General features: G+C 41.1%; 2 protein-coding genes and 1 non-coding gene across 4 annotated transcripts; 1 reads left to right on the top strand and 2 right to left on the bottom strand.

The window, feature by feature from the left end:
• Positions 1-1,631: 1,631 nt before the first annotated feature.
• On the bottom strand, positions 1,632-17,041 carry phka2 (phosphorylase kinase, alpha 2 (liver)). Of its 2 annotated transcripts, XM_061068710.1 has the most exons (32): positions 16,910-17,041; positions 16,682-16,771; positions 14,863-15,021; positions 14,641-14,688; positions 14,110-14,278; positions 13,821-13,903; positions 13,294-13,374; positions 13,076-13,174; positions 12,838-12,984; positions 12,599-12,652; positions 12,323-12,445; positions 12,132-12,227; positions 11,651-11,758; positions 11,330-11,408; positions 10,986-11,120; positions 10,800-10,909; positions 10,518-10,662; positions 10,085-10,163; positions 9,805-9,959; positions 9,540-9,710; positions 8,905-9,014; positions 8,679-8,815; positions 8,437-8,599; positions 7,854-7,933; positions 7,666-7,744; positions 7,460-7,589; positions 7,209-7,310; positions 6,499-6,617; positions 5,658-5,711; positions 4,129-4,362; positions 3,837-4,037; positions 1,632-3,405 (listed from the first exon to the last, which is right to left on the bottom strand). In XM_061068710.1, exons 2-32 carry the CDS (start codon positions 16,757-16,759, stop codon positions 3,232-3,234), a joined length of 3,702 nt encoding a protein of 1,233 aa, XP_060924693.1. In that variant the 5' UTR covers positions 16,760-16,771; positions 16,910-17,041; the 3' UTR covers positions 1,632-3,231. The 2 variants fall into 2 exon arrangements, with proteins under 2 accessions (XP_060924693.1, XP_060924694.1); XM_061068711.1 differs by lacking the exons at positions 13,294-13,374; positions 13,821-13,903; positions 14,110-14,278; ... (2 more) ...; positions 16,682-16,771; positions 16,910-17,041 and having other exon boundaries at positions 12,838-13,007; positions 13,076-13,118.
• On the bottom strand, positions 6,825-6,912 carry trnar-ucu (transfer RNA arginine (anticodon UCU)). Its single transcript is given in 2 exon segments — positions 6,825-6,860; positions 6,876-6,912. It is a non-coding gene; the product is annotated as a tRNA-Arg (tRNA).
• A 1,077-nt stretch (positions 17,042-18,118) lies between the features above and the next one.
• LOC132998431 (AP-1 complex subunit sigma-2-like) lies at positions 18,119-23,492 on the top strand. Its single transcript, XM_061068076.1, has 5 exons — positions 18,119-18,249; positions 19,029-19,207; positions 19,837-19,945; positions 20,039-20,176; positions 21,740-23,492. The coding sequence occupies exons 2-5, from the start codon at positions 19,029-19,031 to the stop codon at positions 21,785-21,787; spliced, it is 474 nt and encodes a 157-aa protein (XP_060924059.1). The 5' UTR covers positions 18,119-18,249; the 3' UTR covers positions 21,788-23,492.
• The last annotated feature ends 10 nt before the right edge of the window (positions 23,493-23,502 follow it).

Here is a 23,502-nt window from a genome sequence, read left to right as displayed (position 1 = left end):
ACAGAGAGAAACAGGATCGATCCATGTTTTCTGCTCCGTTCATTGTCTTAGCGATGTGCTGCCGCTGAATCATTATAACCAGAACAGACGCTCATTAAAAGTCCGGTTGTCCTGTGTGTGTCTGTGTCTGCTTCCGCCTCACTTCCCTCTGTCCCGCGCTCGCTTTACACTTTAACAATAAACACCAGCGCTGATTACAAGTTATTAGGACACCTACAGGACTGATGTTTACTTTGTGTTTGTTTGATCTCATGAAACACATGTTTAAACACCGTGTGCACGTAGTCCCCCGCTCCACACAACACAAGCAGAACGTGACGCGCGCAGTCAGGACCGTCAGCGTTAAAGTGACGGAGCGATCCGAATTCATGATCGGTCATCATCGGATAATAACTAAAAAATACATGTGATTATCAGTTTTAGTGAAGAGGAACAGAGACAAGCATACACCCCCCCAACACACACACAAACACACACGCACACAGCCCACACACACACACACACACAGTCTCCCATGACAGACCCTGCAGTCAGTATCTCATTATTATGAGATAGTATGAGATCATAACATCAGTCCTGTAGGTGTCCTAATAACTTGTGATCAGCGCTGGTGTTTATTGTTAAAGTGTAAAGTGAGCGGGGGACAGAGGGACGTGAGGAGGAAGCAGACACAGACACACACGGGACATCGCTAAGACTTCCTCGAGCTTTTATTTTGTTACTACTTCCTGTAACCGGCATTTGAATTTGCATATTAGCTAAATATTTAGTTTCACCTCAAAACATTTAGATTTAACATTTATATTTATATTTAGATTTAACATTTAGATTTAAATTTAACATTTACATTTAAATTTAACATTTAGATTAAACATTTAGATTTAAATTTAGATTTAACATTTATATTTATATTTAACATTTAGATTTAACATTTATATTTAGATTCAGATTTAACAATTAGATTTAAATTTAACAATTAGATTTAAATTTAACATTTATATTTAAATTTAAATTTAACATTTATATTTATATTTACATTTAACATTTAGATTTAAATTTAACATTTAGATTTAGATTTAACATTTAGATTTAGATTTAGCATTTAGATTTAACATTTAACATTTAAGTGTTGCATTTAACATTTGGATTTAAATATTTAAAATATCTCCAAGTTGACAAATATTGTTGTAAATGTGCAAAAAAGTGACTCTCAAAAATTCACACCAGTTTTTTAAACATGGTTTGAAGCTAAATGTGACAAAATGTTGCTGTTATTTTCAGCGTGAGCTGCTTGACAAACGGCACCCCATAGTAGACGACACACAAAGAAGGCGTCTCTAAGGTCGTCTTTGACAAACAAACGTTACTCCACCTAGTGTTCTGGCGGTGAATTGCTTTGCAACACGCACAACCCTTGGAGAACTATAAATTAAACCATCGACACAACTACTTTAAATGACATGATAAACATACCTCTGTGATGAAGATGAAAGGGACCTGCATTGTAAATAAATGGATCAACTGCATAATGTTTTATAAAAGTAAAATAAATCATAACGGTAGTCATTTTTAAATACCTCTCTATTTTTCTTTTATTGGTTTCATGTCGATGATATGAGTATGAGTCAGCATTAAAATTTATCAAGATTTTATTGTTTTCCTGCGATTTGGTGTCTGAACAGCAAAGCACAGAGATAAAAGTTGTTTAATGTTAAAGAGAAGTCACACTTATCTCAGACTTACATTCACCTTATTCAATACATCCTGGACCTCCGTCACTTTACCAACATCCGGCTGCATGGCCACTTCATTCTGTACATATACAGTCAGTGCATTCAGAGAGTATTCAGACTCCTTCAATTCTGTTACATTTCGAAATGTTGCAGTCAATATCCCATAATGACAAAGCAAACAGAGAATTTCACAAATTCTTTGCAAATTAAATAAAAAGAAATAACTTAGATAGACATATTATATTTTAAGACCTTTTGACACCTCCCATTCAAGACGTGTCTTTATAAGGTCTCATAGTTCACGTTACATATCAGAACTAAAACCAAGCCATGAGGTCGAAGGAGCTGCCTTTGACCCCTTTGTTTTACATAACAAGAGAATTATTCATGGATTTTGATGAAAAAAATCTGGTATGTTTAGGGGACTGATATTGTATGTTTGTAGTTAGATAAAAATCCAAATAATTCAAGTTCTTTCTGTGTTACCGCTTGGTTTTTACTCTGATTTGCATTGTCAGGTGGAAACAGAACACCATGTATTTACCTCAGGTGGACTCCAGTCAAAATGTACAAACATCTTAAAGATGACCAAGACAGATGGGAGGCACCTGAGCTAAATTCCGTTTGTGTCTAAATACAATATAGATTTATGAGGGGAAAATATATTTTTATATTGAAGGAGTTTGAAATATTTCACAAATTTACTGTATACGACTCACACACAGAGAGAAAATTCTGTGTATTCTATCAAACACGACCCAAACATACCACAAACAACCTAACTTCACTGTTCACAAATGAATAAAATATGTTGAGTTGCCATATCAGTAGTAAAAACTTGGGGTGACAATCATGCACATCCACAAGGACAGAAACACACTGGCATTCAAAGAGAGTCTTGTTCCCATACATGTTAATATTTAGTATCATCAGTACTGACTTATAAAGAGCCTGGCAGGTATCAGAGGAAACGATTTGGGTTAATTTGTATGCATAGATACAGATTTATTTATATTATATTATTTAAAAAAAACAACCAGAGGCTGAATTTAAAAGTAAAAATTATTGATTTTGTGTGCAGAAATGATAAAAATGTTTCCTCTAATAACCATCGGACATGACATATTCAACTATCAGACTGTTTATATAATATTCTCACAAACAACACTAAGAACACTGAAATGTTATCTTTGCAAATTTCAGTTTAAATAAAACGCATGTTAGTGAGTCCCGTAAAGCATGTTTAAATAATAAATACGTTCACAGTCTGGACCCTTAAGAAGAAAATACATAACTAGTGGTTTGCAATCAGCTGCCTAGGTTAGGATGTCACATTATTGTGTTAAAGCTACTAAGTTTATTGACTATTTATTGATTAAATACTTCTCACGACTTGTACGAGCTGATAATGAGAAGCTTTGCTGACTTTGTCCAGTTGACACTTCAGTTATAGAAACGTCTCTCCAGGTGTTTATAGTTGTGTCACTTGTCTTTTTGATCACTGCATCAGGCAGCTGGAACTTGGCAGGAAGTCCTGGACGTACGTGATCGACGCCTTGGACAGATAGGTCATGGTTCCAAAGCTTCCACTGGGGGCGCTATCGTAGAAAAAGTTGCAGATCCCAGTCGCCGGGTCCTTCTCGAGGAAATAATCACAGGCGCTGTGAGATTTCTGGGGATGTAGAGGAAGAAAAGGTCAACAAAAATAATACATTCAAATATTACCTTGTTTGAGACGGGTGTATCTAAATTGGTACGTAAAGGCAGCATAAATGAGCCTCAAGCTTTCTGTCCATACTCTGCGATCATTTAATCCGGGGGTTGAAAGGATTAAATGGAGCAGTACCACAGGAAATCGTGGGGGGGCAGTAGGGCTCGGCAATATGACTTCAAATCATGTTTATTTCAAACTTTTACATTGATTGCAATTAATGAACACTTCTTTTATAACATACTGAAACTATATGCATCTTTCTGTTGAAGGACTTTCTTAAGAGGCACATTTTCACAACCTCTGTGCTGCCCTCTAGTGTATGTATTGCCTAACAACATGACGGCAGCATAAATAAGCTTTAAAACTGTATCTGATGCTGGCAGTAGAACCTGGTCGTTGAGGAAGAGGTCATTGGCCAAATGCAGGATGCGGTCCACATAGATGATGCCACCGATGCTGTCAACATCCACGTCAGCGATCAAACCAAGAACCATCACAGTCTCCACCAGCAGCTGCCGGTACTCTGGCTGAGGGACATGGTTCAGGACAGACTCCACCTGCACCGCAAACTTGATCTCTCCTTCTGTCATCTATACAGAAAACGGAATTAAACACATACACATACATAAACACCTAGAAGATAGTAAATCCATCTACAGCTGCATGTATGTGAGATGCTACCTCTCTTGTGGTAGAAGACGGCAGCACATATCCATCAATGGACAGGCCGTGGCACTTCTGCAGGATCTTCCAGACCTTCTGGTAGAAACCCACTGGTACTCTGTTGATAGCTCCGTCCAGCCTGCGTCTCCTCAGCCACTGGCCTTGCCTTTCCTCCCAGTGTAGCTGTCCGTCAGATGGACCGGCACCCACAGGGGACAGGATGCCACTGGGGGTGGACGGGCTGCTACAACGCTGTGGCGGGAGTGCAGAAAAAATGCTGTTACAGCATGTTTAATGGGCCACAATCAGCACAGTGTACTGACCTTATCTCCATGTATTTTAATTTTGTTCCTCACATCCACCATTGCCCCTTGCCAGTATTGTTTGCACTATGCAGAATTTTCACTCTACAAACCAAAGCAAATTTGACTCTACTTATATGAGGGACTTTTTTAAACATGTGGAGTCATACTCCCCAGGAGCTATGAATAGACTTTGATGTTTAAAATCAAAGAGAGAACTATCAATATTCCAACTGCTGATCTTATTCTGAATAAGACCTTATTTTGATTATGATGTTTACATGAGCTAATATAATATTCGATTTATATTCCTGTTTACATTTTGCAGAGCAACTGCTGATTATGACTGACATTAACATTATGTCCTACTACTGGTTTAAAATCTAAACCCAGTGCATTGGTAGCAGCAAAATACATGTACATAAGTCAGTCATCTCTCTCTCTCACACACATAAAATAACACACTTTCTAAAATCATGCAGTCAGGCATGCTTGACATTACAACAGTGCAGCAGAAACATTAGAGGAAAAGGCTGGTGTTATTCTGTGTGTTAGTGTTTTTTTTATTACTTTTAAAAAGATGGATTGTGAATTTAGTTTTAGGGACAAGTGCTATCTGTGCAGCCACAGCCCTGATATAATAATAGCTTTAATAATTAATAATCCCTTTTCAAAACAAAGTGCTTGACATGGTTTTCAACAGTTACTACATCAAGAACCACAAAGTAGTATAATAGCGAAGGTTCTTGGTTCAAGTCCAGCTTGTGATGTATTAGAATTGCCCTCTGGGGACAAATAAAGTTGTTTTGAATTGAACTGAATTAGGCAGCGATCAATAACTGTTTCCTACACTGAAGGAAAAATAAATTAGTTTGTCCATCTTGAAAAATAACTATTTAGTTAACGTCAAATGAATTCAGTTTTTTTCAAATTAAAGTTAACATTTGCGTTACTATAGCTTGTTAACTTGAACTGAACAAACTGATTAAAAATGATTTTTAAGTTGGTAAACACATTTTTTCTGTGTGTGTGTTTATAAATACTGATGGAGTTTTGTGCCACTGACTCAAGCTAAATCAGTACTTTTACAACATTGATACCACCAATGTTGTCCTCACATGCAGAAATGCACATAAATGTTTAAGTGACTTAATCAAAATAAAAAACATAAATACATTCTAACTACAACGGCCCAGTGCAGAAACAAGCGAGATCTTTTGAAGCAGATGAGGTGGAATGGTTTACCGTGGAGCGAGGAGAGGTGACATTGCTACTTAAGGAAAACCCCCCGCTGATGATCTACACATGGATGACAGATGACAGAGAGCAGTTTGAGATGGGACACATGGTTCTCATACTACAGTCATGATGACGCTGCAGCCGTACAGCAGCATAATGTTTCCATCTGTGAAGTGAAAATAGCTTTACAAGATATTAATAAAATAATGACACAAACAAATGACAACTCAATGGTGAAATACTTTCACAAGCTCATGAAATTGAAAAAAACCCATTAGTTTAACACTCTTCTACAAAAATACAAATCAGAGAGACGAAACATGTTTTCCTACTGAAGTGGAAGACGTTCCAGCAATGAGGGCGCTGTGGCTCAGAAAATGTTACGACAGCTTTATAAGCAGGATTATGGCGGAAGGCGGTCGTCGAGGAAGATGTTAGAAACAGTCGCATGCTAGAAATTATTATCAAATTCAACCCACACTGAGCGGCCGGGAGCCATCCAGCTGTAACCAAAAACACAACACTGTTATAGATAGATAGATAGATAGAAAGATAGAAAGATAGAAAGATATACAGACAGACAGACAGATAGATAGATAGATAGATAGATAGATAGATAGATAGATAGATAGATAGATAGATAGATAGATAGATAGATAGATAGATAGATAGATAGATAGATAGATAGATAGATAGATAGATAGATAGATAGATAGATAGATAGATAGATAGATAGATAGATAGATAGATAGATAGATAGATAGATAGATAGATAGATAGATAGATAGATAGATAGATAGATAGATAGATAGATAGACAGATAGACAGACAGACTTGTGCCTCCCACCTGTTTTATCTCACTCTTCAGTTTGTGTATTCCTGTGCGTTCAGTCTTGGTGGCACCAGTGTGGCCGAGTTCGTGGATTGAGATGGCCGGACTCGTGGCTGTAGACTGGATGGGGCGCACTGATGAACAGAGACCAAAAAAAAGAGAAAAAAACACCATTACCTTATGTAGATGAACTCCTGAAATTTATTACACAGGTATAACTGCCTTTTCTAATTATAATTTTGGGGGTGAAATCTGGCGTTGTGCCCAGTGACGACACTTGTCAGAGTTGGAGAAAACAACCAGATCAAATAGAACAGTATCATATGTCAAAAGAGGCCCTTCGACTCTGGTGGGACTCGAACCCACAACCTTTGAATGTCATCGCTATTTCCTAGAAGTCCAACGCGCTATCCATTGCGCCACAGAGCCTTGCACGTACAAACACACACACAGAGGTCGACGGATTCCCAGATGCTTCCAAATAGCATACCACAGCTCCATATATATACATGTTTATATATAGAGCTGAATGGTGCGGGGGAGGTGACGGCAGTATCAGTCTGTCCAGTGCACTGGAGCAGACTGAAATATGTCTCTGTGGCTCATTAACTCTTTTTCATGTTCTATTTTCTTCTCTTAAACTTCTCACTTTAATCCCATGTTCTAACCAATGCCCAGTCATACAAACTGACCCAAAGAGAGACACAGAAAAAGGTGAAACTCACCGCTCCTCTCCACTCCGAATTCTTTGCCACTGAGGATGTGATGCAGGAGACTCTTCATCCCGAACGGACTCAGGCTCATCAGACTCTCAGAGGCCTCCTCCCCTAGAAACAAGTCATATGGTTTTTCATGTTTACTCTCTGTGTATGTTCACGGTTATGTGTAGTAATAATAATAATAAAAGTTGCATAATGTGTGAGCTCTATCAGGAAAAGTTAGACCTGTGGTGCGTAACCATGCTTGGTTCTCCTACCAGAGCAGTGCAGGCTGCGGGCCAGCTCGGTGGCCATAACTTGCATGATGAGTCCAATCCTGAGCCTAAGCATGTCCCCGAACAGAGCAGGCTGGGAGCGCACGTACATGGCAAGATAAACCATGATTTCCTGTATGACAAACATACACAGGTGTAAGATCGACGTCATATAAAAAGCATGTTGGTCTAAAAGGTTACAGTCGTACCTGAGTGAGAACAGCTACACTGATGTCCTGACCACTGGCCTCATAGATGAGTGTGTTCAACTCCTCGGGGGGAAGAGGCCTGAGAGGAAAGAGCGAGGAGGAAGAGTCAAGTTATTGTGTGTTAAATAATTCGACAAAGCCTTAACGTGAGCACTAAATAACTGCAGACACCTGTTACCAGGACTTACACTGCGATGACTCTTTCTCTGGGTTCAGGAGGTAGACCCACTGTCAGCTGCTTGTGATGGGAGATCAGATCCGTGCAGGCCTGAGGAACAGACACATCAAGGGGGAGGGTAATTAGTAACAGACAGCTCACGTTTGGCGTGTAGGCTCAGACTTCCTCTGTCCCTCTGATGATAAGATAGATTTAATGTGTAGTTACGAGCAAATATCTTTAACCTCCTTTAAACTCCCCCGAGGGAATTCTTGAGGTATAATGTTCAAGAGAACAAAAACATGTTTGTGAGGCCACTATGACCTCCACCTTTGACCTATGACAACACAAATCTAATCAGTTTAGCCAAAGGTGTATTTTTGCCAAATATTAAATAATTCTCTTGAGGTGTTATTAAAAAAAAATGCCCTCACAGGGCAAAAAATTGTTGTGCAAGGTTGCGGTTATCTTGACCTTTGACCTTCAACCACCAACTTCTTATCCTTCATCTTTGAGTCCAAGTGAATTAAGCTTAACGTTTTGTGTTCACAACAACGGGACGGACGGACGACCTGAAAACATGAGGCCTCTGTCCACTAAGACTCGTCACTGACCTCTGCGAGGACCTCCACTCTCTTGCGGAGTATTCCAGAGATGTATCTGATGAGACCCCACTCTTTAGAGGCTCCAGCCTGAACGTAGAGCTCCTCCAACAGAGAACGCACGCTCATCCCACCCTGCCCAGGACCTGACAGCTCCACCAGCCAATCAGCTCCTCTGCTCATGAGAAGAAAACCACAGGTGTGACATAAGATTCCATTAACCAGTGTGTGTTAACTTCTCTCCGTGTCCGTACCTCATCGCGTAGAGAATGTAGAGGATGTCCGCCTGGTCCTGCAGAGTGGGACACTCCTTCAGCTGCCTCGCCAACGACGCAAAGTCTGTGTTGCCCTGAGAGTCTCGAGGCAGGTGCAGATCAGCGACGCTGTGGGGCTGGTGAGGAATGAGAGTGTGACACCTCAGGTCCACGGTGAAGTCACGTCAGACACGTGTTTGCTCGATGAAGGATCCGCTGCGCTCACCTTGTGCTGCTTTGCATGTGAGCCGTGCTGAGAATGAGGAACCACGAGGAGGTTCAGAGATCTGCGGTGTTTGCTCTTGAAAGGAGCCACAGGCAGGTACATGGTGGACTCTGAAACACACACACCAAATTGTGTAAGTTGGTATTATATCTATCTAAATAGAGCCTTTGAGACCTTGTGTTTGGGGTTTGTATTTTACACATGGATTTATGGCTCCTAGATGGTACGGTGGTGCAGTTATTAGCTCTAGTAGAAAAGGAAGAAGGTTACTGGTTCAAATCCCAATTCAACTGGTGTCTTTTCTGGTCTGTCTTCCTTTGTAAATATGGTTACATTGACCAGAGAAAAAATTCCTAAATCCACCCCTGATCCTAGAAGGGGACTGGGGAAGGGGATCAAACTGCAGACCTTCTGGTAAGAGGAAGACTGCTCTACTCATAGATCAAATATTTATCTAATAAGTGTTTGGCCATGAAATCTGTGTGCAACATGCTGCTGAAGAATAATAATAATAATAATAAAGTTGCAAACAAACTTGTGTTTTGGGAACTTTTGTCACTTTTAAAAAAGGAAAATCATCAGAACCTCATCCCAGGTATGTGCACCGGCATCCACGTTTTTAAAGGATGACTCACTGGGTAAGTTCAGGCCCTGGACCTGGGCCATAAGAGACAGGATGTCTCTTGTTGTGTGTTCTGCACTGAAGACATGGTGCTGGCCCCTCTGGATGGGGGGGAGATGGCTCTTGGTGTTGGTGCTGTGGAGGAGCTGCGTGAGGTACTGCTCAAACATGTCGTCTGAGCCCTCTGGAGTTAAATACAAACACACCACAATTATACACAGTTAAACTTCAACTAATCAAATATGACTGAAAGAAACACACACTTTTTTTAACACTACCTGAGGGCCCACATTTGGAATATTGTCCATATTCGTCTCCATAGTCGTCCTGGTCTTCATCTTCGAGTAAGCTGTCGTCGTTCTCTTCATCCAGGAAACTGAGGCGAGTGTGGAAGGAAGTTGTCTGGAAACTGGAGAGGTCGGACATCTGCACCCTGTCGTAACATCCACACAAAAATTACCACAACACACATGTAAAATCATTCTGATTTTACATTATTATTCTGTTATTCTGTTTACAGTAATTGTTTGATGTTCTGTGTTATAGGTGGAAACAGACCTCGCGCCGGAAAAATAACCATCCTGTAGTTTCCTGAGGGTTGATAGGATACACGGATCAATCGCATCCCCATCTTCAACTGGACGTAAAAAGTAAAGAAGTTGTCAGTGTACAAAGATCAATCGACAAATGGCCACAGGGAATGTAAAGTGTGTAACTTCATGATCAGAGCTTTATAACCAGATACCACACACTGCCATTTTAAATTAAACGCTAGAAGGTTTCACACATCAGCAATTCCATTAAAACAAAATTTAAGTTTCAAATCTGTAAAACAAAATCTAGAGTCTACAACTATTTTTCTCAACTGTCTATGGGTGGATACAAAACTGCTACTCAACCTGGCTGCCAACTTGTCCCAGTGGTCATTCAAAGTATTGCAACATAAAATCCCCTGGGACCCAATAAGCATTTTGGCTGATATTCTCATTACCCAGCATAGTGCGGGTGATGGGGAAAGTGAGCGTGGGTCGTCCTGTCATCCTCCAGCAAGAGGAGAGATAGGCCAGCTCTGTTCGTAACATCTCCACAATCATCTGGTTGTCCAGTGCCAGGTAGAAATGATGCTGATCCAGAAACTGAACGGTGAGAACACAAAGGAAGATCAGAACAGGCAGAGAGAGAGAAACCAAAGTATCATAGGTTGAATTCATCACTGACTCCTTCTTAATAGTTTAAGTGGTTTTGATTTTGAACATTTTTATGCTAGTTTTACCTGGGGGGTGAATATATAGAAGCAATTTCGGATCTCGTAGAATTTGGATGTTCCCAGAACGCCGATGTGTCTGTAGGGCCTCCCACCCAAATCCAGCTTCTTGCAGTTTCCTGTGATAACGACACATGATGTCACTAGGGAGACACACATATAGACTAAGGAAAAGAGTGCTTGTTGCTTATTTACCCAGTTTGACGTAGACATGGCTCAGGATGCGAGCAGGCATGACCCTGATGGGCAGAACCTCAGACATCGTCTGGACCGTTATCCCGTGATCACTTAATAGCTCCTGGATCTCGTCCGACTCAGCCAGAACACAAACTGAGAGAAAGAAAAAGACAAAAGACATCATCTTGAGGGAATTTCTTTCAATTTGGCAGAAACGTTTAGATGTTTTGGGCCATAATTTACAAGTTAAATATGACCACATTTCACACAAATCTTTAATAGGATAAAACAACTTGAGTGGTAAGTAGACACTAAAGGTGGTTAACGGGAACTTCTGACACAACTATGCATCGATCACCAACCTTGCACGACGACATCTGGCTTGAAGTTTGTGGAGAATCTCCTGTTGAGGGGGTCTATCTCTCCTGGTGCTAAAAACCCCTTGTAGTAGAAACAGACAGAGAGATGGTGAATTATGACGGGAAACACGATGGCAGAGGTAGCTTGAAATAGGAGATGTGGTGTGTAGGGCTTCAACTGTCTACTGAGAACATCTTATATCAATGCCCTTTTTCCTCATTTATACAATATAAAATCCATATTATCCCTGATTTGTGAGAGTCACAGTAAAACAGGTGCTCGTGCAGATGTGAAGTGGTGCACTAAGAGTAACGTGTGAATACCTCAGCCAGAAGAGAACTCAAGATGTAGAGGGATTGTCCCCACATGTGCGGCAGCTGCCCCATAGCCACTCTGTCCACCGAGTGAGGATTGCTGCACTCCTCCTCCACCTGTCAGAGGGGCAATGTGCTCATTCTTCTTTGAATGCTTGATTATACAGGTACAGTGGTTCAGATGTGACAAAGACTTTTTTATCCGACGTCAACTTCGGATGAGGAATAAACCTGCATTGTGTGTGTGAACCGTTCGCTGAATATGGAACTTTACTGCTTTGAGATACAATAAGTTAGAGTTTGCTGTCTGTTCTTGTGTGCAATGATATAAAACTATAGTAAAATGTTGTTGGCCTTTTAATTATGGTGTAAACTGACTTCCTGCATCTCTGAGAAACACACAACTAAATCAAACAAAGTATATCTTAGAGCTACTTCATAACAACTTGTAAAATCATGTTTCTGGTGCTGCCCTCAGGAAATGTGATACCTTGTCGCTTGGTACAGAATAAAGTTCAGGCACAAGTTTGATGCCGTTCTTCCCTCGGATCAGAATGCCCTCCAGGGCCTCCCGGTACTCCTGGACCTGTGAAAAGTACAAGTCAAGTCGAGTAAGTTGTCTGCATACTTTAGTGCACACATTAGAAACATTCTGCGGACGGGTGCACTTGATTTTATCACCTGCACTTGGTCTCCGGTAAAAATTCCATCCAGGATGAGGTACGTCCAGAAAACAGGCCATTCACATTCGATGTTCTCAAACAGTTTGAGCTCGGCAGGATCGTAGTGCAGCCGAGTGGGATCCTAGTGAAACAACAGCACGGAACCTAAACCTTCCAGCTCAAATTATACTCCACACAGATCACTTGAAAAAGGCCACGTGATTCACATCCACTGAAAAAATCCTCAATCATTAGATACTTTAAGTGTGGAGCGTTTATAGTCAGAATATCTCACCTCTTTAGGACAACTGTATCCATCCCTGATGAAGCGGCAGCAGCCAAACCGACCCTGGCAATGACACACAAGAACGCAAGATTTCAGACTGACATGTACTGTACGCAGTCTGTGATTTGTTAACATGAAAATTGCCTACACTGTACATACAAGGACATGTATATGGTAAAATGCTGAGTTGTGTAATGTTTCTATTGTCGCTCATCACAAATGATTAAATTTTCTATCTGAGACTGTACCTGCAGTTTGCTTATGATTTCTGACTTGGTGATGGCCACCAGGTCAGCGTCCTCCACAGCAAAAGCCGGGTAGGAAATGACCGACAGAAGTCCGGCGTCGATCTCCTTGGAGGTGGAAGCTCTTGGCAGCATGGAGCAGAGGATGGACTGAGGGAAATCACACCGACAAGCTGAGCAGAATAAAAAGAAGATGAGCAGTCGATGATATTGGGAAGGCTTGAGGGAAATTCAGACGTACCTGACAATGTTCCACTTCATCCGGCAAAACATGGATGACTGACTTCGGTCCTCCGTGAGCGCCGAAGAGATCCAGCTCGTCTATGGCCTCCAGAGCAGCCTGCAGCACCCCCCATCCCCAACCACAGGCAGCAATAGACATTTAACACAGCACTTTCTACTTTTGTTTTTAAACTGTGAATAATGAACACTGACAATAACAAATGGACTCTGCTGTACCTTAGCCATTCCTATGGAGCTGCCATTTAGCTCGGGAATGCCCTGATTGGTCTTGTCACCGCGCTCCCACATCCCATAATCCTGCAGGAGGAAAAAAAAGAATGACTTAATTCTATCTGCACCGTGGCTCTGAGGATAACATTTAAAAGTGTACTCCATTCGCTTAGCGTTGAACTACATCCCCTGTCAGATACATGATGGAGAGTTTATATATATCGATGTAGCATATACTAAGGATGTCAACTTATATTAAATCGATGCATTCTTCTTCTTTGTGGCTGTCTTTAAATCTGGCAGTTCAATCCCAGTCTGCCCTGCATGCAGAAGTATTGGGCAAGATACTGAACCCCAAATTGTCCCTTCTCATATAAATATAGACCATTTACCATTTGCTAAAACCATGGCTCCTACATTACCCACAATTCAACTCTGAGATTTGGTTGCGTGATGTTTCGCTCTGATCATTTTACATCCACAAACTCTTGCTCTCTCGCAAACCACCTCCCCCAAACCTAAATCTTACTCACCGCCACTTTGTAGGCAGCTTCTATGTAGAAGACCAAGTTTTGGATAAAGGCCACCTCATCCAGGTTGGAGATGATACGGAGACCTGCACGATAGAGACACACACTCATGTTCAGTGACGCTTGCATAATAAATGTGTGTTCTGGATATTCAGATTATCCCTCTTGAGAGCCAGTAGTGTAGCCAGAAAGGAATCTATCCCTACAGTATGTGTGACACCTTTATACCAAAAGATTTACAAAAATCATTTACACACACAGAAAAGAGCACCGCTCTGCATCACTGCCGTACCTGACGCTGTCATCTGAGCCAGCATCAGCAGGTAAATGGAGGTGGCATCCACCTGCAGATGCCCCCACTGGTCGTCCCCGACCACCGTGGCACAGGTGGTGGTGTCGTATTTGGCGTGCAAGCAGTCGTTTGTGCTCTGGGTGTGTTTGAACTTCTCCACCTTGGCCACCTGAAAGCAAATGAACGTATGAATGCAAATACCAACAGAGAACTCAGTGGTGTTACATTTCCACTAAAAATGTATAAATATCCCAGCAGCAGACGGTGAAGCCTCTTTCCCAGATCACAAACATATTGATAATCATTAGTTTATTTTTCTGATCAACATTGTGACCTGTCTGTGCAGATAGTAGCAGACTGTGTCCAGACACCAGGTTGAGCTGTTCACATGAATCACTCTTGTGTAAATACCAAAGTGCCTCAGATAACAAGATGTGGTTTCTCAGAACATGAACACTGGCTGAGTGGATTTCCTGCCACCACGTGACATTTCTGTGATCAAACACAAATGAATGTTGATGGCTGACGCACCTGTCTCATCATGCACTGCAGCAGCCCCTGCATCAGTTTCACCACACTCTGCAAAGCAACAACAGCATCTCATCAGCGAACAGCAAAACGAATAATAAATACTTCTGTTTTGTATTATTTAACCAAACTGAGTCAAATAATGCAATTCATGTTTTTTATTACTAAATTAAGAGATTTCCTATTGATCAATACATCTGTAAAACCTCTCCGTCACAAACACACCTGCTCCAGTTCGTAGGCTTTGGCCTTGTCTTCATCTCGGTCTGCATTCTTGCGGTAGGCCATGCCCAGCCCCCACACAGCCAGGACACTGTACACGTTGTCCCTCACCCAGGCATCCTTCTTCTGGGTGCTGGCGGGGAGAAGACCTGTCACTGGGCTCTGAAATACAAACACGCACATGCACGCTTATTTTACAGCAAGGACAGGGCGAGCAATTGTCTTTCTACTGATCAGCTTCTGAAATTCAGATCAGAGAAGGTCTGACAATAAATGAAAATGTTCCTGGATGTGTTTGCCTCTCTGGTGGGTTCTCCTAACCACCTGAATACACTCCACAGGTTTAAAAAAACTCGAAGAAAACTACTTTCCAGCTACTGCTCATCATTTTAAACAGATATATAATTTTGTCCATAAAACCATCATCACAAATATATCAAAATGCTAATTCAAGACTTCCCACAGCCAAAAGGATCCATCTACAGTTCTGCATACAGATGCTTTCTAAGAAAAGCTGGCCCTGTGTCCTATCAGCCGTGGAAGCTGTGGGTCACAGGGTTGTTGACACTGATAAAGCTGCATAGTTCTTCAGTCCTCAGTCTATTCCAGGGGCTGAACTTTGGACACGCCTTGTTTATTTCTAAGCAGCTCAATCAGGTTGAATCTGAACCTGAGCTTATAGAGACCACAAAACATCAGGAAAAGATGGAGGATAACAAATATATGAAAAGCAGTGGTGGAAAGAAAGTATTCTGAACTGAAGGTCAAGTACTTGTACTTTAACTTGCATATCAGACAGACTGAGCGTTACATAGTCGTAATTCAGCTACATATGTACTTTATTCTGAAATAAATGTGCTTTGTTAAGTGTTGCTTTCTCTTTTGGAACATCAGTGTACTTTGAAGCAAATCCATGAACCTTATGCTACTAAGATTTACAATTCAGGATGTGTACTCAATGATATTTGTACTCTGATAGCATGTTAAACAGTATGAGAGGCCAAGGGGAAGTAATTATTTGCATTCAGTTTCATTATTTCCACGAAGAGACAGAAAACAAAAACAGAACACTTAAGCGGAAATAAGCAATTGATTAATTTGATGTGGTCCCCACAACATCTGACATGTGGACATTTGCTTGTTTCCAAGAATTTTATTTTAGAATCTCAACATCTGTGGATATTAAACTGCTGACTGGACAACAATCTGTTCAGAAAATAATGATAGCAATAATGATGATATTCTTAAAAATTTAAAAAACTAAACAATCTTTTGATTTGTAATGACGATAATTGTTCGGAGAAGTCATGTTTGTAAGTTGCAGCCTTGCAGTTGCTCTATGACCTAAAAGAATTATGGTCTTAACACTAAATTCTGAGTCTCTGTGCAGTAATGACCAGGGTTCCATAACTGGAGTCGGATTGAGCAGCTGTCGGCATGGCACTTTAGTGAAGCAAATTTCGAACAAATGAGTGATTAATCAAATGATGTGGAGCGGAATAATATGGGTTTGGTGGGTGGTGTTTGTGTGTTGACATTTGAGGGTTAAGACTTGGTTTTAAGGTAATCATTAGGTTGAGGTTAGGGTAAGGCATTTAGTTTGCATGGTAAAGATAAGGGTGAGGGGCAATAGGGAATGTATTATGTCAATGAGTGTCCTTACTGAGATAGAAGTACAAACGTGTGTGTGTGTTTGTGTGTGTGTGTGTGTGTGTGTGTGTGTGTGTGTGTGTGTGTGTGTGTGTGTGTGTGTGTGTGTGTGTGTGTGTGTGTGTGTGTGTGTGTGTGTGTGTATGTGTGTGTTTGACTGGACCACACTCACCTGGTGGCACAGGATGGTTTCCTGCACCAGCCTGGCATAACCATCCAGCCTCACTCCTGAGTTACTGCGGCTCCTCATGCTCGCTGATCACTGCAAACCCACACGTACACACACACCCACCCACACACACAACCACCCACCCACCCACAGACACAGACACACACACCGGTGAGCACGTATCTGCAGCACTACACTCGTGTCTCCGTGTGAACACACTCCGTGACCCACCGTGCAGTGATCGAAGCTCCAGCTGCTGCAGCGAGGATCTGATCTGCTAACGCCTGCTAGCCCGGTAGCATCCAGCTGTTTGTGACACAAGCTCGTACAAGCACACACACATGACACACACAAACACACACACACACAGATGTGTCCGGTCACAGTGTTCGATCCCTGGAGAGGACAGCACGTGACGTGTCACAGTGACAGACCGTCTGTGATAAACTGTTCATCCATACTGAGAAAAACAATACATAGTTCCTGTTGTTTGATTTGGTGGCGACAGGGGGCGCTAAAGGACTCTACATTTTAAACTGTGGTCATAGATGCTCAATGCACATGTATTAGTATTATTATATAAAAATCCTATTAAAGGATAGGAGGTAAACGAAAAGAAAGAAAAGGGGGAAAAGAGCAGCTGAGTGAATACAGTGTATAACTGTGTAATATTAATTTCTGGCTGTGCAATTCAATAGCTTATGTGTAATCATTTGCACTGTATATATTACCATGTTATGTTATGGTATGTTATGTTATATCTTCTCTTATAACAACTCTTCATTTTCCTTGTATTAGTAGTAAATATATAGCATAGTAATAAAGTAGTATAAGTAAGTAAATAACCAAATTAAAAATAATTTCCGTTTGCCATGAAAAGGCTGTTCTTGAATTTCTACATTTATTTTTTTTAGTAGTTATTAGATTGATTTGTTTCTCAATTTATTGCACTATTTATTGCAGTTTTTTTATGTGTTTATTTATTTCGGTTTTTCTACAGGTCTTCATATATGTATTCATTAATTTCTACATTTATGTAAATGTATGTGATTTTATTCCACTGCACTATTTCACATATTAATTTACCAGTTACTTTGCAGATAAGGAATAAATCATGCAAAATAGAATCAATAAGTAAAATAAGTAGATATAAGAGCTAAATATCCCAAGCAAACCAGAAACGAACATGTTGGTATATTGTGTTTTATATATTTATTAGCACCAGAGTTTTTCGTCAATTTTGTACACAAACACTTCTTCCACCTCTGCTTGTTTTTTTTATCAGATTATTACCAAAGAAAAGTGAAAAGCCCAAACTCAACATCCACCAGAAGCCAGGTCTGTTGGGAACAACCCAGAGAATAACGGAATCGTTCAGCCAATCAAATCGCACCGCGGTGTCGACCCCCAGCCAATCACAGCGCCTCACCAGCAGCAACCACCATCCGCTAGCTTCTTTTAGCATCTGTAGCTAGCCCCCCGGACCCAGAGACCCTCCTGTCCGCTCGCTGTCGGTGATGTGTGTCGCTTGAAGTTGACGGTGCGAGTGAAGCGAAGATCCGGGTGTGAAGGTAAAGTGTCGTGTTCAGGTGTCGTATCTGCGGGAGAGAGGGAGGGAGGGAGGGAGGGAGGAGGGAAGAGCAAACCACACAGAACGCGTTGTTGACGTTAGCATGGCTAGCTAACGGAGGCTAACGGAACTTTGAGGAAAAGCCTCAAAATGAAGCGAAACGTGAAATAAACACGTCAGCACGTCGAGATCGTGTTGCCATGGGGGTAATATACGAGTACACGTGTTGCCCCCCCCCCCCGGTCCATTATTTGCACTGAAACGTTATGTAAATGGAATAACTGTGACATGTTTGTTAATAACTCACCACAAACCGATTTGTTTACTTCATCTTCGCCTTGTTTTTAATGTAAAACAACATTGTAACGCTAATGGGATCTTTGTTTTTGAACGTTTTGCTCATTCCACACATAATGAAACAAAATATATATGGGGATGTGAACATGATCATTCTTATATTTGAGTTTATAGGGAATTTATATCCCTCTACTGAGCATCACTCCTGACTTATCCCTGGCTAGTCCACTAAACCAGATAGGTGCACTTACAATTACGATGCAGGAAATAAGGAAAGGGGAAATAAGAGACTTGTATGAAAAGAAAAAGAGGTGTGGAGAGTTCTGTCACTGTCAACGCTGCAACAGAATTTTCCATGAGTAGCTCAGTTCTCTGTCTATCAGGTCAAATACCCTGAATGTAGCTCATGTAATCTAATACCTGTCACATTTCAAGTGAGCCATGAATTGATAATGATCTGGACTTCCTCCTTCCTTCCTTCAGATGCAGTTCATGCTGCTGTTCAGCCGGCAGGGAAAGCTGCGCCTACAGAAATGGTACGTGCCTCTGTCCGACAAGGAGAGGAAGAAGATCTCCAGGGACCTGGTGCAGACCATACTGGCCAGGAAACCCAAGATGTGCAGCTTCTTGGAGTGGAGGGACCTCAAGATTGTGTACAAGAGGTAAAGGAATGAGGGATGGTGAAGCATTGGGTCGTGGGACTCTTACAGTCCCTGGCTTTGCTTGTCTCAGTTCCACAGTCTATTCAGTAATATAGTATAAAACCTGACTGTAAAATGTGGTTGAAAACACTGGTAAAAAAAGGTAGCAAGTAGATTTTGAGTTTGCGAAACCTTCAAATATTTGACAGACATTTGACTTTGGGGATTGAAAATTCTTGTTCGGTATTTCAGAAATGTCTGTATTAACGTTTGGTTTGTCACATCACTTCAGTGTCTGTGGTGATTCACTGACAGTTTTGTCAGGCACTGAGCTTTCTGGCATTTAGCTCTCACCTTCTGGTGTGTTAAGAAATTCAGAACCTCCCCTTCACTAATAAAAGCCAAACAGTTGAAGGCAGTGATACAAATAGGCCGTATACTAGTTAAATAAGCCTTAAAGCAACATATTGATTAACTTTTTGAATTTGCATAGTGACTAAAATATTTATTCATCCCCAAATACTTAGTTTCTTTGAAGACCAGCTGAATTCTCGGTCTTGCATTGAACATTTCCAGCGCTGAATGTGATTTTTTTAGATTAACACCCACGTCAGCACCAATGTTAATCTGTTGCTTTCCTACTGTTGCAGATATGCAAGCCTGTACTTCTGCTGTGCAGTCGAGGATCAGGATAACGAGCTGATCACGTTGGAAATCATCCACAGATACGTGGAGCTGCTGGACAAATACTTTGGCAGTGTGAGTGTCACACATGTAATATGCCTGGCTATTGATGATGTGTGGAGGGGGAAACAAACAGACCTGATCATCTGCTCTGTTGTGACCCAACAGGTGTGTGAGCTGGATATCATCTTCAACTTTGAGAAGGCCTACTTCATCCTGGATGAGTTCCTGCTGGGCGGAGAGGCCCAGGAGACGTCCAAGAAGAACGTGCTGAAGGCCATCGAGCAAGCCGACCTGCTGCAGGAGGTACGCACGCTTCTTCATCAACAGATATAGGTCAACAGCACTTGGGGAAGAGTGGCAACTAATGATTATTTTCCCATTCTGTTAACCATTAAGACTTTGGTCTTGATAATGTCAAACATTCCTCTTTTCCACAACAATTAGTGTCTATAAGTGTTTTTCTTTAAAGCAGCCATAGCCAAAAAAAGGTTAACTGCCCCTTTCCCATTGCCATTTAAAGGGACTCTTACCTTTGTTGCATTTGAGAATTACAGCACATTCAAATCATCCCACCTTCCTCCAATGCCCCACCCCCTCGTTCCCATCCGCGGTGTTTTTTTGAAGAAACTTTATTTACAAGCAGACTTACAATACTGCCTCTGCGCACGCACGTGAGTTTTTGTTTACCAAAGCAATGGATTCGGTAAGTTATATACATTTACATTCACATGCCTTGATGACGCGGGCCCGAATGCGCCACAAGAAGCAGACGGAAAACCTGCATGTCCATGCAGCAAACAGACAGGTCTGTCGGCCAATAAGGTCCTTCGGTCCGAAGAATTTTATTGGTTGAAGTTTTCACTAAATATTATGAGAGTGAAATAATTGTTTGTTTTTACTCCTGGTGGGTCTGTCTTGCATTTTAGAGTGTCATTACCTTATTAATACCAATTTAACCTTATCCAAAAAAAGTGTAAAAATGCAACAAAGGTAAGAGTCCCTTTAAGGAGTTTGTCCTTTTTCCCCTCCATCATTTTTGACGTCAAAAACTTGCTGTGCTCTCTCACCATGCTGTCTTGCCAAATTATCACATTCAGCTTGGTGTCACGTTTCCATCACTGACCGACCTCCGGGGAGTGATGCTGATCATATCCAGAGAAAAGCCAGATGTTAGTGGGTTTTTGACCAGTGGAAAAGGGGCAATAGTTGGGAAAAAATATCAATAACAAGTTTCATCGCTACGTCTGATGTTTTTAAGAACTTGTTCTGCTCAGCCAACAGCCCAAACTACAAAGATATTAATTTTCTGTAATTTAAGACACAAATCATTGCATATTTGCTTGAATACGTATTTAGACGACTCATCAATTATGAGACTAAGATTTAATAATAAACAATTTCAGTTCTGACTTGGTTTAAATGAAGAATCACTTTCTCTCTGGCATGTCAAACCAGATAAGAGTCAAACTAAGATTTTTTTTTTTCTGTTTCACCTTGTGACCATCAGTACATGCCATCACCTGTTTATTTTAAGCCCCCAGTGCTTGATTAATGCCGCCATGTTGTGCCAGTGCACCACAGCAAGTGCTGACCTGAGGGTTTGCATTGCTGCCGGGCTGAAGTCATTTTCAGGCGACAGAATCGTTGCACAGTGATTTATTTTTAGCAAAGCATGCAGCACTATTGTGGTACCAGCAGGATTGTACAGGCCTGTAAAAGGTCCAACTCACAGGGAAGGTCTCCTGTTATTGTTAGACATCGAGTGACATGCAGTGACTAATAACTATAGTGTGCAGAGGCCCTATGTTCTACAGAACGTGTAACTGATGTAAGAGCTAACAAGGGACATTTTCTTTTTTTCCGCAGGAGGCCGAGGCGCCACGGAGCGTTTTAGAGGAGATTGGGCTGACATGAATCACCCCTCTGCTGCCTCGCCGTTCTGTCTTCCAATTCAGATCTGGCAACCTCCATGACTCCCCCAATCCCCCTCCCCCCCTGTCTTCTCCTGGTCACTGTGTCAGTGTTGTATGTACATAATCACCATCTCTGTACTGTACTCTCCTGTAATGTCCTTTCAATGTGGTGCCAACTGTGCTTTTGCTGTGTCTCCTTATGTACAAGCTCCCTCGCTGTATCCCGCTGTGCTATTATCGTACGTCACTCTCGTAACCTCTCAAAACACCACAGAGAACAATGTAGCAACAACATGAAATCTCCAACATCATATTAAGATCATCCATCATCACCGATTGAAAGGTTGGTTGTTCTGTTCGGCTTCAGGAACTTTTTAAGGTGCTGTTGAAGCTGCAGTTGGTTTGAGTCACAGAGCAAAGCATCGGATTTCAGGAAAGAATAAATACTCAGCTATGGAAATTCGATTTTTTTTTTAGATTTTACTCTTCCTACCGAGTGGATGATAAAGACATTTCTATCAAATAATAAATGTTAAATTTGCTTCTTGTACAAATTGAGTAAGGAGATGTGTCATTTTGGGCTGTTGTCTCGGAGCCTGTTCAGACTTGGGTGTTCACATCCGCCCTGAGTGATCCGATCACACGTGGTCAGCGCTGACTACAGGTCTGAACACACCCAAATGTGTCCTTGATGCATCCTGAGATCCAAGCACTCAGACCACATTCAGAGTTTGTCTGCTTAGAGCTGTACACTCGTGATCTGATCTCAGGGCGGATGTTAATACCAAGTCTGAACAGAGCCTAGAAATAACTTCTGAACAACAGCAGTGTTGTGAAATGACCTCCTGAGTAGTATTGTTTTTGAAAGGAATGCATTTTTTGGATGATCTGTTGCTCAGCTCTGTGGCTCAAATATAACAATTAAACTTTTATCAAATTGCTAATGTGGGAAACACTGAAAATGTTACTATCACATCTTTGTGGGTAAATTCAGCCCAGCAGAGAAATTAAAAAGAAGTACCTACAATCAGTATCAGGTTCGTATAAGTTTGTTTGGTGACTCCTCTCTAGAAACTAACCATTTCATATTTCTTTTTAAGAAATGCACGTTTACTTTTAAAAACCAGCTGTCTTTGTGTAGTTAGCGTAAAACTGTATTTTCATGTTTGCATTTTTCTGACAAAGGCATTTGTTTCAGATTGAATTCTGTCTCTGAAGATAAATCCTAGGTCGGTCTCTCCCTTAGTCTTAGGTCAGGATAGTATAGTGAACAAAATAAAGAAAAATGCTATTTTATGTATTATGATAGTTTGGCTCACTTTTAAAGACGTATTAACATGACCAAAGAACACTGTGTTTTACCTTCTCAATGGTGTCTAACATGGCAGAAAAGGGATTTAGGATGGGAGGATGTTTGGGTTATTTTGTAACAATACATATATATACACACACCAGTATTATGTTATTATTACAATCCTTTTAAAGACAGGCTTATCCTGGTGTCTTTATGGATCAGGAAGGTGGAAAGATGAACTGCATATATCAGGTACATCAATTAATATTCATCACTGACGGCTTGTTCAAGTCAACAAGTTTGAAACAGACGCTCATCCCAAACTGTTATGGCAGTCCAGTGTTTTTTTTTTAATCTGTACTCTTAAAACCAGTGTTTCTGTTCAGCAAATATTAAAGAAGTTCCTCTTTGATTTGTGCAAA

Source organism: Limanda limanda, chromosome 3 (genome assembly GCF_963576545.1).
Source record: "Limanda limanda chromosome 3, fLimLim1.1, whole genome shotgun sequence".
Classification (NCBI taxonomy): Eukaryota; Metazoa; Chordata; class Actinopteri; order Pleuronectiformes; family Pleuronectidae; genus Limanda; species Limanda limanda.
This window is presented reverse-complemented; position numbering and strand designations above follow the sequence as displayed.

Bases quoted from the DNA above. Each gene is read 5' to 3' on its own strand.
- phka2 (XM_061068710.1), bottom strand. From the start codon at position 16,759: ATGAGGAGCCGCAGTAACTCAGGAGTGAGGCTGGATGGTTATGCCAGG. The intron at 6,618-7,208 runs GTGAGTTTCACC...TCTGTTCATCAG, and splicing joins ATTCGGAGTGGAGAGGAGCG to TGCGCCCCATCCAGTCTACA. The intron at 4,363-5,657 runs GTAAACCATTCC...CTCCCGCCACAG, and splicing joins TCACCTCTCCTCGCTCCACG to CGTTGTAGCAGCCCGTCCAC.
- LOC132998431 (XM_061068076.1), top strand. From the start codon at position 19,029: ATGCAGTTCATGCTGCTGTTCAGCCGGCAGGGAAAGCTGCGCCTACAG. The intron at 19,208-19,836 runs GTAAAGGAATGA...CTACTGTTGCAG, and splicing joins CTCAAGATTGTGTACAAGAG to ATATGCAAGCCTGTACTTCT. The intron at 20,177-21,739 runs GTACGCACGCTT...TTTTTTCCGCAG, and splicing joins AAGCCGACCTGCTGCAGGAG to GAGGCCGAGGCGCCACGGAG.